At 38.2% G+C, this 18390-nt stretch overlaps 1 protein-coding gene across 2 annotated transcripts; it reads left to right on the top strand.

Annotated features, from left to right (window-relative positions):
• Nucleotides 1–3084: 3084 nt before the first annotated feature.
• On the top strand, nt 3085–17976 carry LOC127648779 (TSC22 domain family protein 2-like). Of its 2 annotated transcripts, XM_052133540.1 has the most exons (4): nt 3085–5166; nt 13053–13127; nt 17264–17315; nt 17672–17976. In XM_052133540.1, the coding sequence occupies exons 1-4, from the start codon at nt 3593–3595 to the stop codon at nt 17972–17974; spliced, it is 2004 nt and encodes a 667-aa protein (XP_051989500.1). In that variant the 5' UTR covers nt 3085–3592; the 3' UTR covers nt 17975–17976. The 2 variants fall into 2 exon arrangements, with proteins under 2 accessions (XP_051989500.1, XP_051989501.1); XM_052133541.1 differs by lacking the exon at nt 13053–13127.
• The last annotated feature ends 414 nt before the right edge of the window (nt 17977–18390 follow it).

Genomic DNA, 18390 nt, shown 5'->3' with positions numbered 1-18390 from the left:
ACGTATATGCAATAACTCAAGAATCCACAAGAGGGTGAATCCTCACTGTTCAATTAACGCACTTCCTGCTTTTCTTCAAAGTGGGATAATATTAATTTTACTCTCCTGTATTTCTGTGTTGCACTCGACATATAGACATAAACATAATGACAATATATTTGGATCCTATGAACCTACCAGAAAGACCGGATTAACAAATTCATTAGAGAATAGAGACTGTTAAAGCGATTAAGTGAAACCAGTCAGTGAAGTATCAATGTGTTCAGAACGCAACTGCTCCATCTACTGGTCATAGATTATGCGCAATGTCAATAATAGAAATGTACATTTGTGTAACAGGAGGACTGTACAAAGGCAGCTACAGTGGAAGTAGTCTCAAAATTAATACAAATAAAGATATATGTATTTCAAGAACAGTCAGAACTGATCTCAGTAGGCTATAATAAAACAAATGGAGACGTGTCCAGTGGCACAAATGTTTTGTTTTGATTTTTGAGTGCTGCTTATGCTAATATTTGAGGGAAAACCCATAGAAAAGCTGACTACGCCAACCTGTAATCAACCGGGAAATACTAACCCAATCAAAAATAGACAGGGCACACAGGTTTGTGGTTCCAAAACAAAAGGGCATTAAAAGTGTATTAAAATAATGAGGAAAGGCAATCTGCTGTGGGGTTTGCAATAGGCTTTACAATCAAAAGAAAGACAAGCAGACTGAGATTTACATGGAAACATACCAAAACAGAACGAAAACACAATTTAATACAAAACACAAAACAGCAGCGTCTGAAGTTCAGCCCTGCAGCTTCAGTGCAGACAGATGCATTCTGGTGAGCAGTTTATTTCATCATAAAGGACAGACAATTACAAAAAGCTATAAAAACAAAAAAACAACAAACAGAGAAACTAATATTAGCATTGGGTACCAGAGCCAAGCAGTTAGTCTAACGAACAACAACAATAACCACCTTTGGAGCGGAAGCGTCAGATACCTGAAAAGTGGGGGTCATTAGACCGCGATGCGCATCTAGGAACGCGCACTGATGGTCTATCAAAACCCACCTAATAATGAGGGGCATGATACAATATAACAGACAGATGTGCTGTTCTTATAAACATTGCATAATGCAGGTCGCATTAAAGTTAATATAAAAATATATTATGCATAAAAGCAGGGCCGTAGGTAGTGGGGTGAAAGATGGAAATGTTTCTAGGGGCACACAGGTCCAGAAAGGCCCCACAACAAATTTAAACTGTATTTTTTTCATATGAAAGGGGCCCAGATTAATATACAGTCAGGGAGCCCAGAATACTTTGCTACAGCCCATGGCGGAGCTAGGGGTGGCCTTGGCCACCATGGAACGAAGCCCGGCCACCCCACTCACAATTGCTGTTTTAGTCATTTTTTATTTTATTTTATTTTTTGTCACAATTTAGTTCTTTAGAGGTGAAATCATCTCTGTACAAATGTACAAACTTAACATGTGCTCACACCAAGGTAGTCGCACCTTTCCGTCCCGTGTGTCATTATATCAACTCAACCCCCACCAATCAGTCCGACGATATAGAAATGATGCCCGAACATTTCTGTGCCACCACAGCTTGCCCCTGCCTGGCCACCCCTTTGAAAAACTCCTGGCTCCGCCCCTGCTACAGCCCTGCATAAAAGTCACCATTATATATATATACAACATAACTGAAATGACAAAACCAGGGGTATTATAAAAGACAGCAGTCTATTTCACTTCAGAATAGACTTGGTTTCAGAACTGTCCTAAATGAAAGAAATACATTTTCAAAAAAAAAATATTTCTCTAATAACATGAGGCAGCAAGCCTATAATGGAAGGTTTGCCATTATGACAACTTAAGCTATGAAGGGCAATGTATTAAATACTGTATCGGTGAGATTTATTTATTTATTTTTGAGGAGACAAACTAAGACATTCTTGTTTTTTAAATAAATTGTTGTTCAATGCATTAAATTGATCATTAAAATACAAAAAAACATTTAATTCTTGATCAATTTAAAGGGATAGTTCACCCAAACATGAAAATCCTCTCATAATTTACTCATCCTCGTGCCATCCCAGATGTGTGACTTTATACTTTTCTTCTGCTGAACACAAACAAAGATTTTTAGAAGAATATCTCAGCTCTGTAGGTCCATACAATACAAGTGAATGGTGACCAGAACTTAAAAAAATCACATAAAGCCAAAATAAAATGAATCCATACGATACCAGTAGTTTAATATATGTCTTCTGAAGTGAATCAATAAAGTGATTATTTTTTTTTATTTTACTATAAATTCTCCATTCTGTCCAATGGTTGGCAATGTGCATGAAGAATGCAAATGGCTAAAAACAAAAGTAGAAGAATGTAAAATTGAAAGTGTACATTTTTAGTGAACAAAAGACTTAAATATTGATCGGTTTCTTACCCATACCTACCATATCACTTCTGAAGATATGGATTTACATTTATGCTGCCTTTAAATGCTTTTTGGAGCTTCAAAGATTTGGTCACTTGCATTGTATGGACCTACAGAGCTGAGATATTCTTCTAAAAATCTTCATTTGATTTCTGCAGAAGAAAGAAAGTCATACAGATCTGGGATGGCATGAGGGTGAGTAAATGATGAGAGAATTTTCATTTTTGGGTGAACTATCCCTTTAATTCATACTTTGTTAAGAGAAACATACAATTGTTTTCAAGAACAAAAATGTCTTAGTGGTCATCTACAGAAGTTGACGTTGTACAACCCTTCCCTGAGAAATATTAACTTCAGTAAAAATTGTGACAACTAGCCCCGGATACCCCTTTATGGCAGATGTCGTGTTTTTTTTTATTTTTAAGAGCTAAACATTGTTTTATGCAGATATTGGTAACCCTAATGAGCTTCGACTTATGGGTTTTAATACAGGTATTTTGGTAATGAAATGGCGCGAGACAGCTGTTTGAAATAAAGAGTAAATTATCTTACGCTGCTGCACTAGTTTGAGCGTTGCAGCTTGTATTCACCATCGTTTTACGCGCCATGCCTGTTGCGCTCGTTTCCCATCATGCAGTGCGAATTTATATAGCCATCTTGTTGGGAGGTGAAATTTTTGGATTTTCTGTTTCCGAAGTCTCTTAGTTAGTTAGCCTTAAAATTTAATTCTTAGCCGTTTTCCGTAGTTATTTTAGTACGGTACACGCGACACGTTAATCGCAGAGTGTGGTGACGTCAGAGGCAATGTGTGGAAGCGCGTGCACAGGATGTGTTTGATACTTATTTTGTTGGTAGAGAAGTGAGAGAGAGGCAGCAAGGGGGAGTGAACGCAGCGGAATCTACGACAGCGGCCTTACACACACTGCACAGCCTGTTTCTGACCAGACGAGCTCTGTTTACCAGCACACGAAGAGACGTTCTTAAATTATACGCGGCCCGTGGAGGTTGTTTTGTCCGCCGTTGACGTGTCGAAAATGCAACAGGAGAGAAGAGGAAGACGGATGACGCACGAGCATCGGGCAAAACTGTGAAATTCGGGTCCGGTGCCGCAACAAATCTGCTATTTTGTGAAGTTCGGGCATCTTAAAGGCTTTTCAGCATGTCTAAGATGCCTGCGAAGAAGAAGAGTTGCTTTCAGATCACTAGTGTGACTCAGGCTCAAGTCGCTGCCAACAGCGCGACCGACGACACCGAGAGCTTGGACGACCCGGATGAGTCCCGGACAGAGGACGTGTCCTCCGAGATATTTGACGTGTCCAGGACTGACTATGAGCCCGAGGTTTGTGACATCAGCTCCTCCGAGGAGACCTTGAATAATGTAAGTGAATCGGAGGGGCAGTTGTCCGCTGTCGCCCCTCTGAACGGCGGGGTTGGGGCGCGTAACGCGCTTCCTGTGGGTTACCAGAGCGCAGGCAACGTTCAGGCCTCTGGTGCGCAACAGGCTGGCACATTGTCCACGTCTCAGCCAGCACAAGTCACAAATGTGTCAAGTGCGACTACTATAGCCAGCTGCAGTTCCCGCTTCAGGGTCATTAAACTTGACCATGGCACTGGAGAGCCCTTTCGGAGGGGAAGATGGACCTGTACTGAGTATTATGAGAAGGATCAAGAGGGCTCTGTGATGAGCCGGGCAGTGGATAGTATAAGGCATACGAATGTGACAGAGCCCGGGACGGATAGGGACAGTGGGCTCGGGGCCACAGTTGGCTCCGTAATGGCACAGGTGGGGGTTTCTGACACGAGTTATGACAGTTCTTCTTTCTCCGGCTCACCACATCCTCTAGAGCAGTCACACAGTTTCAGCGTGGCCCCACAGCAGGTTGCATCAGGATCTGGGTCCCTAGAGTCCTTTAGTAATAAGCCAGTGCCTGTGATTGTTCCACAGCATGTGCTGGGCAGCAGTGTCCATCCTACTGCCCATGATGGAGTACATCAGGGCACTCACATTCAGAAATCTCCCAGCATGCCTCCTGCAGTACAGCCGCTGCTTTTTCAAACCCAGCCTATTACACATCATCTGCATACCCAACCAGCTCTGACCGACTACGGTCAACAGCACATGCCGATTACGGTAACCCAGACCCACCCAGGGGCCAGCCTGTCCATCGGACTCGGCGTCAATCAGGGTCCATCACCCGTTCTGACCCCAGCCGCTGGAGGAATGCAGGTTCTGGGTGTTGAAATGTCCAGTGCCAATGGAGGGGTTCCACTAGGTGGCCAGACAGTGTCACCGGTCCCAAGCCTATTGGGGCTCTTGACAACAGGGACCTCCATTCAGCAACAGCCAGTGGCACAATACCAGGCCTCGGGAGCATTTCATGGTTTGTGTACAGTCCCACAAAGCACGCAGAACATGCCCACAGAGCCAGTGACTGCTGCTGTGCCAGGAACTGCTCCTGGGAGGGCAACCATACTCAACCTTAATACCTCTGCACACAGCCAACCGCCCCAAGTCCCCCATAATGGAATGGCTGTGGCCACCCCAGGAATGCCCACCAGCAGCTTCGGGCAGGCGGATGAGAGCCGGAGGATGTCTGATGCTGCTGCACAGATTTCTGCTGTTCACAATAAAGACATGCTGAAGCCCTTAATCCCAGAAGGCCTGGAATTGCACAACCCGGCTGTGAACAGTCTTTTCGGAATATCCATTCCCATTGATGGGGAGGATGACAGGTGAGGTTCATTGTGTAATAAATGATTAAGGGTGATTTTGACTGCCTGATTTTTTATTTTTATTTATTTATTTATTTATTTAACTCATGAAGAGTTCCCACAGTCATGAAGAATCAGGCAATTTTGATATTATGATTTCCATGTCTGGGAATACATATGGAAAGTTCTATAGAGAATATGATTTTTCTATTGACTTACTCTAAATGTATTCACTATGAATATAATTACTTCTGGCCTATGCGCCACTCTAAAATATTTCCGATTGAAATTGGTTATTGTTAGTGAAATCGCTATACAATTATTTGAAATCCTTATCCACTAATCATGAACCAGTGGAAAACTCGAATTAATGGAATAAATGTTGTGGGAACCCTGCTCATTGTATTATTTCTTACACAGTGATAGGGAATGCCATTCATCAATGTTTTAATGGATACAGTGTCATGACAAACAAGTGCAGATTAGCATAGAAATGGTTTCAGAATCTGTTATATTCAATTATTCTAGGCTTATTGGTCATTTACTCTCCTTTACTGCTTTATGCTGATACATTTCCATACAGTGTGTTTAAAGGAATAATCCAAGTTCAATATAAGTTAAAGGTATGGTTCATGCAGAAACCAAAATTCTCTCATCATTTACTCACCCTCATGCCATCCTAGATGTGTTTGAATTTCTTCTGCTGAACACAAAGATACTAAGAAGAATATTTCAGCTCTGTAGGTCCATATAATGCAAGTGAATGGTGACCAGTACTTTGAAGTTCTAAAAAGCATACAAAGACAGCATACAATTAATCCATAAAACTCCAGTGGTCTTCGGAAGTGATATGATAGGTGTGGGTGAGAAACACATGGATATTTAAAACCTTTTTTTACTATTCATTTTCACTCTTACATTCTCCTTTTGTTTGAGGTGATTCACATTATTCCTGTATATCACCACCTACTGGGCAGGGAGGACATTTTTTGTAAAGAAGGACTTAAATATTGATATCATATCACTTCTGAAGACATGGATTAATAACTGGAGTTTTATGGATTACTTTTATGCTGTCTTTGTATGCTTTTAGAGCTTCAAAGTACTGGTCACCATTCACTTGCATTATATGGACCTACAGAGCTGAGATATTCTTCTAAAAATTGTAATTTGTGTTCAGCAGAAGAAAGTCATATCTGGGATGGCATGAGGGTGAATAAATGATGAGAGTCAAATTGAAGTCAAATCAACAGCATTTGTAACCATGTTGATTACCCCAAAAAATATTTCAACATGTCTCTCGTTTAATTAAGCAAAATTTGCAGTGAATGGGGCCAGTTCAAAAACTTGATCACATTTTAGTGTGATGAAATCAGGGATTTACCAACGTTACAACGTCATAACAATAAAGTTGTAATATCGGATGTAACTTTACACAGATGAGATTAGTAAGCAGTTTTGTAAGACTAAAATCATGTTAATGTGTATTATGTTTAGGTATTGTGGCTACACCTTTAAAACTGTATATTTTAATGCTTATGGACTGGCTCCATTCACTTCCATTGTGTGCGCCTCACTGTAACCCAGATTTAGTTCCTTTTTCTTTTTAAATAAATGAGGGAAGAGTCAGCATTCTTTTTGTGGTAATCAAAATTATGCCACAAATGCTGTCGATTCATCTTAAATTGTATTGAACCCAGAATATTACTTAAATGAACTTGACATCTCAGCTATTCATGTTGTGGGTGTTCAGTATCGGGTCAAAAAGAATTCTGCTGTTAATACATGTTGTGATACTCTTGTCAAGTTGTTTACATTTTCTCAATCATTACTTTACATTAGGAGGAATGGTTGTTTAGGATTCCATTTAGATCTGATGTCAATGAAGTCAACAATTTTGTTAATTTAATTATTGACCTAAACTCTGTGTGTTTGATTGTCTACTGATGGTTTAAAAGGATACTGGAGATTTCAAGTATACCAGATTGGCAATCTCTCAGAATCACAAAAACAAACACCTTTTTGTTGTTTGTTTCCGGTTGTTACAATCGAACCAGAAATGACAGTAACTATAAAACGCTTTATCAGTTGAAAAGCGACAGTGTCTATTTGGTGTCACCGTTTCAGTTGAGAAGTGTCGCTGCATGGCTTCCTCTTAGATGCTCAACTTTCAGTTCCAGGGTTGCAAGTTGTGCATGATCTTTTAACTGGTTGTCATACGCTAGAGGAAATGGTGAACTGTTAAGTGCTTCAAATGACTAATGTGAGCTTCTCAAGAGCTGAATCTTGCATCCTACGTGCCCTTCACAGTCCTACTTTTGTAGCTGATATGGAAGAGGTATGATAGTGGAGGCCTATCGCACAGTTGACATTAGGCCTTCCTCCGTTTCACTTCGAGATAAGTTAGCTCAACTACATGGATGAAAACATTCTTTTTGTCATTCAGTTTTGTTTAACTGCTCTTTTAAAAGACAGAGACGGGCATCACGCCCCCAAATTATGACTTTAAAGACATGGTTTGACACATACTTATGTGTCCTTGGCCATTTGACAGGCACTATTTCAGAGAAAGTGGTGAGTGATTTCCACAAGGCAGCATTCCTGTTCAGTAACTACATTAATAGTTTATGAGCCTGCCGATGTCATGCTGCATCCTCTTTTTTTTTTTTCCTCACAAGTTCCTGGAAAGTATCTGAAAAATGTTCACCTAGCTAGCAACAACTGTTTTTGCTCTGCATTATTTTGTTGCTCTGTGCAGTTAGATTTACATTATTTGTGTTACGCATAAACATAGTTCTGTAGTTCTTAAACTTTCTTGTGTTCCATAGATTATTGAAATGTACTTTGAGTCAGTTTCTTTTGTCATTCTTCTTTTTCTCATGAGTATTAAATAAAATAATGTATTTTCTTAACCTAATGATTTTAGTTTGTGATGAAAATGAATCCGGTGAATCTTACAATTCCCGGTCCCATTTCATTTTAAAATCAAAATAACTTAATATTTGACCCATTTTTAAGCCTATTTTTGAATAATTTATTGATGTCAGTAAGTTAAACTCAACTAATAGCATTTGCACAAACATTAAAACACTGTTTCAAAAGTAAAGCCACATGCTGCACTTTATGCTCTGTGAGAGTGATGTTAAAAAACACTCACTGATAAAATGATATGCTTGTCCATTGTGAATATTCAGTGTAGCTGTGTATTAAGCATCGCCCACTCAGAGGTCACTGACAAACCAAGCAACTTCCTATTGGTCAACTGAATTCGCAAACTTGAATGCCACATGAAATCTGTGAGGGGAAATTGGTCACCACTGAAATTCCATTGCGTGAAATTCATTATCTGTAGGGATTCCCATTGAAATGTCTAATTTGCCCACAACATTTTGTGGTGTGAAGGTAAATGAGACCAGTTTTTTTTTTAACGAGGGCCGAGTCAAAATGATCTTTTGTGGTGATCAACATTCCTCCACAAATGCTGTTAATTGAACTTGTCTTGGATTGAACCCGGAAATGTTTTAAACCTACTTTTTAGAACTCCTCCTAGACTGTTTGTACAATTTGCATGAAAATTGGCCTGCACCATCTATAGGCACTCACGACAAAATTTATTCACAGAATTTTAATAAACATACCGTTTTCGAGTGGCACTTCAATGAATTTGAAAATTGAACTTGAGGCTGTATCTCTGCAAAGCTTTGAGGGATTGGGACGAAACATGATACGTGTCATCATCTTTAGGCCCTGAGCATACCTGTAGCATTTTGACGCACTGCCCCTACTGGTCAGGAGATAACGCTTTCCTGCATGATAACAATCATGCCCAGATACTACCTGAGCGGTTTCAGAACAGTGCCAAAAATGGTACTAAAATTCGAAGAACTTACTATTTGTAGTTATTTTAAAAATAAATCCATTTTTATGATTGAACATTTAGTTTTTCTAATTCCTCATACACTGTTGATCGGAAAAATCAAAAAACATGTCACAAAGCTTCTTTTGCTGCTCTTGGTGCCGATAATTGGCTTGACCCAGGTATTGCTGCTTGCAGATATTTTTCAGTTGTGATTCTTCAGTTAGATTTTCATAACTGTACAGCAGTTGATTTTTACTAAGAAAAATAATGGTCAGAAATTACTGTAATACAATGATTCATTTAAATCAACATAAATTAAAAGCTGTACAAGAAGATGGTATATAAAAATATGTAATTTTTTTTGCATTATATTAATGATGTGTTGACGCTTAATTGTCATGAAAAAATTAATGAAAAAAAAAAAAGTAATTCCACATTTTCTTTAAGCAAAATATTTTGGAGTGAAATATGTGCCTTGAAAGGTTTCATCAGATTCACCCAATCAGAGCATTGATTGCTACGCACAGTTATGCACAACATTGGCCAGGTGTATGGCCTGCACAATAACAGTTAAAAATGGCCTAGTCACATAAGTGATGTTTTTGACATGGTAAGTGTCTGGATTATGAGCCCAACATCTGAAATATTTTTAGATGAATTTGCTCATTGTGAAACATGAGATCAGAATTCACTCCGTCTGCTGGTTAGAATGTGTAACTGCTTCCGTTTTTGCCTATTTGTGATATCATAATCAACCCCAGATGAATAACCAAGTATGTAAGATGGACTAATCGAAAATTAATATTAGCAAAGTAAGTAAAATTAACTTTTAAACTTCAAGTAAAATAAAGTACTGTGGTAAAACCTCAGCTATCAAAACTAGCTTAGTTCTGTCTGTTGATGAAAACAATTGAATGACCTACTCCATTACTGTTACGCAAGTGCAGATCATATGTCAAGTATTCAATGTGTAAATGTGTCTCAGTCTCTCAACACCAGCACATGACAGAATGTACATTCTCTGCCAATCTGACGATCTCTCTGTAATGTCTCTTGGTGCTGTCATACCAGAAAGCGTCTTTGTATTCGGCAAGCATTCCCTTGTTCTTTTAAACCACGTTTCCCTCAACACATCCTCTCAGGTAATAACGCTGACAGAGAAGCTGAACACAAGTTGTCAAAGTCTTCAGAACACACTTTTCAGGCACTTCCTGCAGGGGAATTTCTTAAGGCCTGTTATGGTTAGTGAGATTCTTCTAGGGTTGTAAAATGTAAGACATTTTCTTATCGACAATCATTAACGTTAATGAATGAATATCGATTAATCATTAGCAATGACAATGAACTAACTGTAAGTCACAAAATCAGAAATTAGAAAAAGCTTTGAAAAATGTTCCATATCTGGTGAAACGCTGTCATCTCCTTTTCTCTTATACTGTACTCCATTGGTAAATTGGTATTACTTGTAGCGGTTTCTAATGTTTGGAATTGTGCGAATGCTTGAACCTGCAGTACTTTTCACAATGCATGTGAACTGCTCTAAAAGCATTAAAATATGACCCCCGCACTTGAACCGAACAGCGGATCACCAGTTTATTCTGAAGCGCATACAGACCATGTTTATCTGTCTTTTTACAAGATTTGTTTTGTTACGCAGCACTTTCGCTTATGATATTTTACCTTTTGTAAGTCTCTTTGGATAAAAGCGTCTGCCAAATGAACAAATGTCATGAAATTTGTCTACTGATGTGCCCTTTTTGAAACTTAATGTCCAAAGAAAAAGCACATTTATAACCATCATATAACCAATCATTATTATATCTTAAATATTTGATACAACGCCCAGCCCTAGTCTAATATTACCATACCTTTATGCTTCCTATTCAGACTTCTCAAAATGCATGTTCTGATGGCAAACCTCTTGCTCCGATCCTCTTTAGGGGTATAAACGGTGTACCGGTCCAGCAGTGCTAATGAAATAATAAGCGTAATGTTTGGTGGAAAACCAGTGTCATTGACGATTGTTATGGTAACTCAAGTCTGGTTCTTTTAATACAGTGTTGAAAGGAAATATTAGTTTGTATTATGCATATGGTACAGTGATACAATTTTTCGTTGGCTCAAAATAGTAAAATCCTTGTCAGCATAAATAACTATAAGTAACATTAAACATACGTTTGGAATTTGCAGAAAATGTTTACATTTTTCTCAATGTGTAGCTTTAGTGGATTTCAAATGCTGTTTAACCAATGATTCAGACGTTTATTGGATACAGATATAATCTGGTGTTTCCACAAGGTCACATGCATAGTGAGATGGAATAGAAACCCTTTGGATCAGTGTGCTAATGGGGTATCAGCCCCCAGCAGAAAGCAGCCAGTGTTCCACAGATTCTAGGAAAAGCTGTTTGCTCAGAGTCCAGATATTGACACATGAAGTAAATCTACTCCTGTCCCTCCCATTCCAATATAGAGGTCTTTCTAGAGGAGTGTCTGCTCCTGCATGTTTGCTGCAGCCCTCCCATCCCGATATAGTACATTCTGTCCTTTTCCTGTAAGGAACTAGATTGGGGGGGAAATGGGGTTAATGGTAACGTCTGTGGTCCCCTACCTCGCTGAATCTGTACCACAACAAATTGAGCGAATTGTCGACTTATTGCAATGCTGAGATTTAAAGTTTCTGTTCTGAACCTAAGCTTGACCAATAAAGATTAGGTCAGAGACGGTCTGAAATTAGATTACTTGCTATAAAGACAAAACATTTGCTTAGGGCTGCCCAGTAAAAAAGTGCAACAGTCTGATTCTGGAAGTAAAAATCCCATTTATATTTTCTATATGGGAATTTATTTTTACCATGAGCTCTGAAGATGTTAATCAATTGTATATGCTTAGTCCACGTTATTTCAACGAAATTCTTAAGTCGTGTTTAATAGCGGAATTTGTGGTGAATAACTACTCTACCCAAGATCCTGCAGATAAAGACCCACAAATCAGATAAGCGCCACAAACAAAGTGCGTCAGAAGGGCGTGCAATGACCACCACTTCCATGATGCACTGACATAATTCTATTACATAACCGTCAATGCTTCATGGGATTGTATTCCCTCATGAAAGACTTTTTGTTCAGTCTTGCATTTTTATCTTTTTGTCAGATTTTTCAATTACTTTTTGATTCCAATCAAAGTTTGTAATGTTGTGATTCACCTTGGAGCTGGTTGGTTTGGTTCTTAGCTTAGAGCTCTTTATGTAGAAATGTATCTAATCCCTATGGAAAAAAAAATTAGTGGGCACAATTGCGCTCTGTAAAAAAGAATAAGAAATGTCCTTACTAAACAGCCTTTTTAGCTGATTACATTATTTTACTAAAACATGGAATAAGGCAGATTTGAGCGATCCAAACACATTTTTGCAGTGAGTGAAATTAGTTTTGAATCAATTTATTGATGTGGACAATTTGAACTGATTCACAGAAATAAATAAAATATATCGACATTAACACCATTAAAGATGCTACTTAAGTTTAAATCAGAGATGCTATAGACCTTATTCACAATAGCACTATCTTTTTGCAAGAATGACAACGAGATATGGATATGTTGTATGAGTTTGTCTACTGAAATTTCTTGGAAAGTTCTTTTTTCAATGTTTCATCAGTGGAACAATCTAAAAACTGTAGGTCTATCCCTCGTTGTTGTTCTCGCAAAAATCAAATATGACTCTGCTGTAAATTACATCTTATTAAAAAGAGTCGCAAGAAATGGAGGGATCATGAATTTTTATATATATATATATATATATATATATATATATATATATATATATATATATATATATATATATATATATATATATATATATATAATGGTAGCATTTAAGCAGACTGCAAGTTGATATAACTTTGTAATCATGTCTAAATGCACCTTAGGAATGGGGGTTTGATGGATGAAGGCATGCAGTTAGATACCTTCTCCAGATACGCACTGTTGGGGGTTTACTTAATTTCTTATATAACTCTTCTATTTCTCTCTCTCTGCTGAATGGAGTGCAGGAACCCCTCCACAGCTTTCTACCAAGCCTTCCAGTCTGGCAGTAGGCTGAAGAACTCAAAGATGACCTGTGATAGGTACAGTAACGGGATAGACCCTGGTGTGAACAAAAATGTTTGAAGTGTGCTGCATGGGCCAAGCATGGCTTTGAGGCTTTCTTGGTTCTCTCTGACACACTTACAATGGCAATAGCGCTCTTGTCAAGTGCCAAATCTTTAAACATGGAACAATTGGCCACTGAATGGTGCATTTCAAACCCCTTGCTTGTGTTCACTAACACAAATAATCATGAATTAACTGAAAGCCAGTGTGGAGCTGCAGTTAACTCTTGTGGCTTGTGAATAATCGATAGAGCGCAACAGTCTGGTTTCGGAAATAAAACTCCCGTTTATTTTTCCATAGGTAAATAATCTTTTAACGACAACTTATTAACCTTTAAAGACAGGCCTACCGTGAGCTCCAAAGTTGTAAATTGTGATATATGCCTCTGTTGAAGCCATATGTCTGCATTATTTCAACTTTAAATAATTTTTAATAGCAATTCCTTGTTTAAAGCTACACTACCCATGATCCTGAAGAGAAAAGATCCACCAATTTGAGAATCGTGGCAAATGAGCTCTGCATTTGAGCTCTACCATACATTACCATGATGCAGTCGAGTCTGTCTTCCTACACTGACTGAAACTGCTTATATATTTGCTAATATCTGAATATTTTGTAATAAAATAAATTGTATATTTATATTCGACAACTAAATCAAATCAATAGTTGAAATTGTCCTTAGTCTTTAATCCGGTTAAGTCATTGGCAAAGTTTCATTGCATTGTAATTGCATTTCGTGCGCTTATTAAAGATTCTTGTAACTTTGTCATTTTGTCAGATTTCAAAAACTTTTTTGCTTTAAGCTTCAAGGTTTATAATGCTGTAATTCACTTTGGAGCAGTAACAAGTACTCACAAGTTTATTTACATTGTTTCCTCCCACTTCCTGTCAGATACTTGAGTAATAATTGACTTTCCACCTTGCAGCTATTCATGACACTTTGATGGGAGCACTCTGCTAAGTCAGCGTTCATACTTTACTCATATTATGATCTGACCTCAGATGCCCTAGCATCTTATTTCTTAAAGACAAGAATAAAGAGAATGTATCATTAGACAAATGGATTCTTTGTTTGACTGGACGAGGCAGCAACCTTTAAATACTTTTGCTTGAGGTAGCTTCACCCATCGCTGTGGTCTTGATATGTTGCAAGACTGGATCTTATATGTCAGTCGAACATGTTCCCCAACATACTGTTTCTTTAGGTGTAAAGATCCTGCTTGAAGTATTCTTTGGTCAGTCTTGTGACTCAATGATATTTGTGATGATGAGATACCCGTGTATGCATTCCTTTTGTGTTCTCTGTGGACTCTGTGTGGACACACTTTGTACCTGTTTTGGTAAAATTATTTACATTTTAATTGCTGTACTGCAAGACAGACACTACCCTCTTCATATTAAGTGATTTGTGAATTAAAAGATGGTATAATTCTTCATAAAGGGAGTGTGCATTTAATTTAGCCATCTGTGTGCAATTTATAACAGTTCGGAGAACGGTTCAATATTTCATATTGTAGTAGTACTGAATACACTTCCTCTTTATGGTTGATCTGCTTTAGTGCTCTTCCTGTGCAAGTAAACTGTAGGAAAAAGTACAGAATGGGTCTGTTCCAAAACTTGGTGAGCTGCCTCGCTGTCTTTATGGTATGCAACGTATTACATTTTAAATTCTTGTAATCAGATTACAGTTGCTTTCAGTTAAAGTAATTACTTTTAAGTAGCTGCGCTAAAGTAATATGTTTAATGCATTTAAAATATTTATTCATGTTTACGTCTGCTAGTGTTTATGTGAAAGCTGAAGGGTGTGCGACAACGAATGAACAAATATAGAACTTTTGAATGAGCGGAAAACCAAAAGCTTTTCTATGAAAGTGATTTAGAAAGTAACATGAAAGTAAAATAAGAAGTAAAGTGATTACTTTTTAGATGAAGTAATTAGTCATTTGTAGTGGATTACTTGTTTTGAGTAATTTACCCAACACTGACTGGGGAAGGATACATTTGAGTTTGGCCAAAACAAGATATTGGGTCTACAAAACCTAGTGAGCTTCTGGAGGCAGCACTTTTAAGGCATCATAGGTGTGCTCCCGACGTGAATGCTGTTTCAAAATGTTGGTTTCTTAATTATGCTGCCTCCTAAGATATGTCGTTTTGGCCAAATTCTAAGGTATCATTGTATGCATCCTTCCCCGGACACATCATCCCACAATGCACCCTGATGAGCTCGGCAGAAAAGATGGCAGACAAAGCGAGATACATTTTTATTATAAATATACATATAATTCATTAAGTACAGAAAAGTATCAATAAAAAGTAGTTCAACCCAAAATGATTTCCATCCACTGATGCGAACACTATAGGACTGAAGTGTATCAACTACACGACCACTCGTCCCTGACTGAGTGTACACCTGGTATTAAGATGAGTTTTGGGTGATCCAATCACAAATATACAAGCCAGACATCATTACATTCGCTTTTTAAAATTTTCTGATCAAATGCTTATTTCCCTTTAAATCCAAGCGTAACTCTAGCATTATCCCGTTTCAAACGGATAGCTCAAAATGCATCTTAAAGTTAAGATAACTAAATTCATTCACAAACTTGCGCAATTTATTCTTTATAATGTCAGCAAACATGAAAGAATGTCTCTCCCATTTTTGTGGATATTTGCAAAAGAAAATAAAAAGGCAAACAGTTGAAAATAAAGACAGCAGGTAGGGAGAAATTTTATTTTCTAATTAGTTTTTTTGTCTTCTGCCTTTTAATACCTTGCTCTCCTCTTGTGCTCTCTCTATATTTCATTGGCTGTGGCTCATTATCGGTCTCTCGCTCATCAGGATGATGCGCACACCAGATGACAAGACATCTAGATATATAAAGCTGGTTTAAAATCTGTTGTAGTGTCTGGGACTTGATAATTATGGTTTGTTTAAACCGCACAGGTGAAACTTGTATTTAAACTGTTTTGTCAGATGTGAAGGGGGAGGAGAACATATATGTTTGTCAGGTGCCTCAGCAAAAAGTCTTTCACATAGGATGCTCCAGTGCTTCCTTGCCTCCTTGCGGTGCATTTAGAGAACTGATACGTCCTTCATGATGGTGGACTTTGACCGGTTTCGGTCACAGGTTTGCGGACGGAGGAGCAAGGAAATAAGGATGCACAATTTAAGAAATGAGAAGCACCCACTGTCTCTGCAAGTTAATGACATCAATGGCAGTCAGGGTCTCTATACATCTAACCTGCATCTGTGGCTTCAGTGCCATGAATGTATTTCTTTAACAGGTATCTTTTTTTCTTTTCTTTTTTAGATGGATAGATAGTATACTTCACTAGGAAATTTCATGTTACAACTGTAAAATATTGTTAATATTTGTGTTTTCACTACTAGTAGTAAACAACACTGTAATATACATATACAAGTACCAGCAAAACGTTTTGACCTTTTAATTATTCTTTATTATTACTTTTTCTCATATTATAGAATAATAGTAAAGTTAAAAAAAAAAAAAACACTTTGCCTTTGAAACTCCGAGTTTGTAGTTGTGGAAAATTCTGAAGTACACAAGACGGTGTCAAATCAAATGATGCGATTGCTTCATCTCAAATGTTTCTAAATTGAAGCAACTTCAGACTCCGCCCGCTTTGGGGGGAAAAAAACCTGAAAAAGTATTAGATGAGGGTTGCCACCCCCCACACAGCACTCTTGTGTGCTTCACTGTGGTGTGTGTGTGTGTGCGCGCGCTGTTTGTTTGTTGTCGTTATGAGGGGCAGAGTAACTCGCGCGCTGCATAACTATCCTGGTCTCCCGCGCTTCTCTTCCGTGAGCCGTTTGATTTGTGCGCGCGCCAGGTAATATTGGCGGGATTTGTCGCGTTCTGTTGGATGATTGACGTGTGTTTGAGTGGAACGCTCGAATGTGTGTTTTGCTGTGTGAAAGTGGCGCAATATAACACCAAATGTAACGCAGAAACAATAGGAGAACAGCAGTGCTGTGGGAAAGTCTGTTATCCTTTAATTTGTGCAGGGTTTTAAATGTCTGCAAAATAAAACGTGGTTTTAATGTATTTTATATAACAAAAGTTTTAAATATTACTTATTTCAATTGCAGTGCCTCAGGAGCGAGTGTCGTCGCTATTGATAACAAAATAGAGCAAGCAATGGTAAGATTTATAATGTTTTCTATTTAAACTTGCTGTGAATTTGTTATAAAATAATAGTTTAATTATATATTGTTATTCATATATTTATAAATGTTTATTATGTATTAAAAATGTATTATATTATTTGATTATTAAAATATTACTATATAATATGTATATACTATGTATTTACATTTTTAATAAACAAATATAATAATGTAAATGTATAGTAAATATAAATAAGTTGTATTAATAGTAATTGTAATAAATTTCATCACATTCTGTGGACAGATTTTGAGTTTTGATTGTGCTGCTGTTGTTGTTTTTTTTTGCAAAGTTTGCTGAAATTTAATGTCATTTTTGGCCCTGTCCTGTAGGATTTAGTGAAAAGCCATCTGATGTATGCTGTGCGGGAGGAGGTGGAGGTGTTAAAGGAGCAGATAAAGGAGCTCTTTGAGAGGAACTCTGAGCTGGAGCGAGAGAATGCTGTGCTAAAATCTCTAGCCAACAGCGAGCAACTCTCCCAACTCTCCATCCAATCCAGCTCCAACCCCTCCAGGGCTCCCTCACAGCTTGGGCCAAGCACAGCCCAACCTCCGCAGCCTTACCCACAGCTGGAAGTCAACAACACCATGAACTCCCTACCACGAGAACCGCAGCCCAACGTCACCTCTGCTTGAAGTGCATCCTTGCTCTTCCTCGGCAGAGAATTCAAGCCTCTAATTACATATATATTATTACAACAGTCTTGTTCACTTACCAGCAGTGTGCTTCGGTGAGGGTGCATGCAGTCGGCCTTCCCTGTCTCAAGACCAGAGAGGTGTTTTCTGCTCGGGCACAACCCTAGCATGCTTGTGAACTGTGGTCTTGATTGGGGTCCTGCTTGGCCCCACTCCCCTGGATGAGGTTTGTGGAGAGAGACTGACCCGGAACGACAGAGTTATTTTTTTAATAAAGAGAATCCAGCCATGAAAGGGGTGTATTTTTTTAGCATTGCAGTTTTCATGTTGTAAGAAGCGAGAGTCTATTTTCAGAGCCACCATACTTCACAACATGGTTTTGATTCACCAGTCAAGTTGAATTGTACTGTTTGTTA

The sequence above is a fragment of the Xyrauchen texanus genome, chromosome 9 (genome assembly GCF_025860055.1).
Source record: "Xyrauchen texanus isolate HMW12.3.18 chromosome 9, RBS_HiC_50CHRs, whole genome shotgun sequence".
Taxonomy (NCBI): Eukaryota; Metazoa; Chordata; class Actinopteri; order Cypriniformes; family Catostomidae; genus Xyrauchen; species Xyrauchen texanus.
Note: the sequence above shows the minus strand (reverse complement) of the source record. Positions and strands in the feature narration are given on the sequence as shown.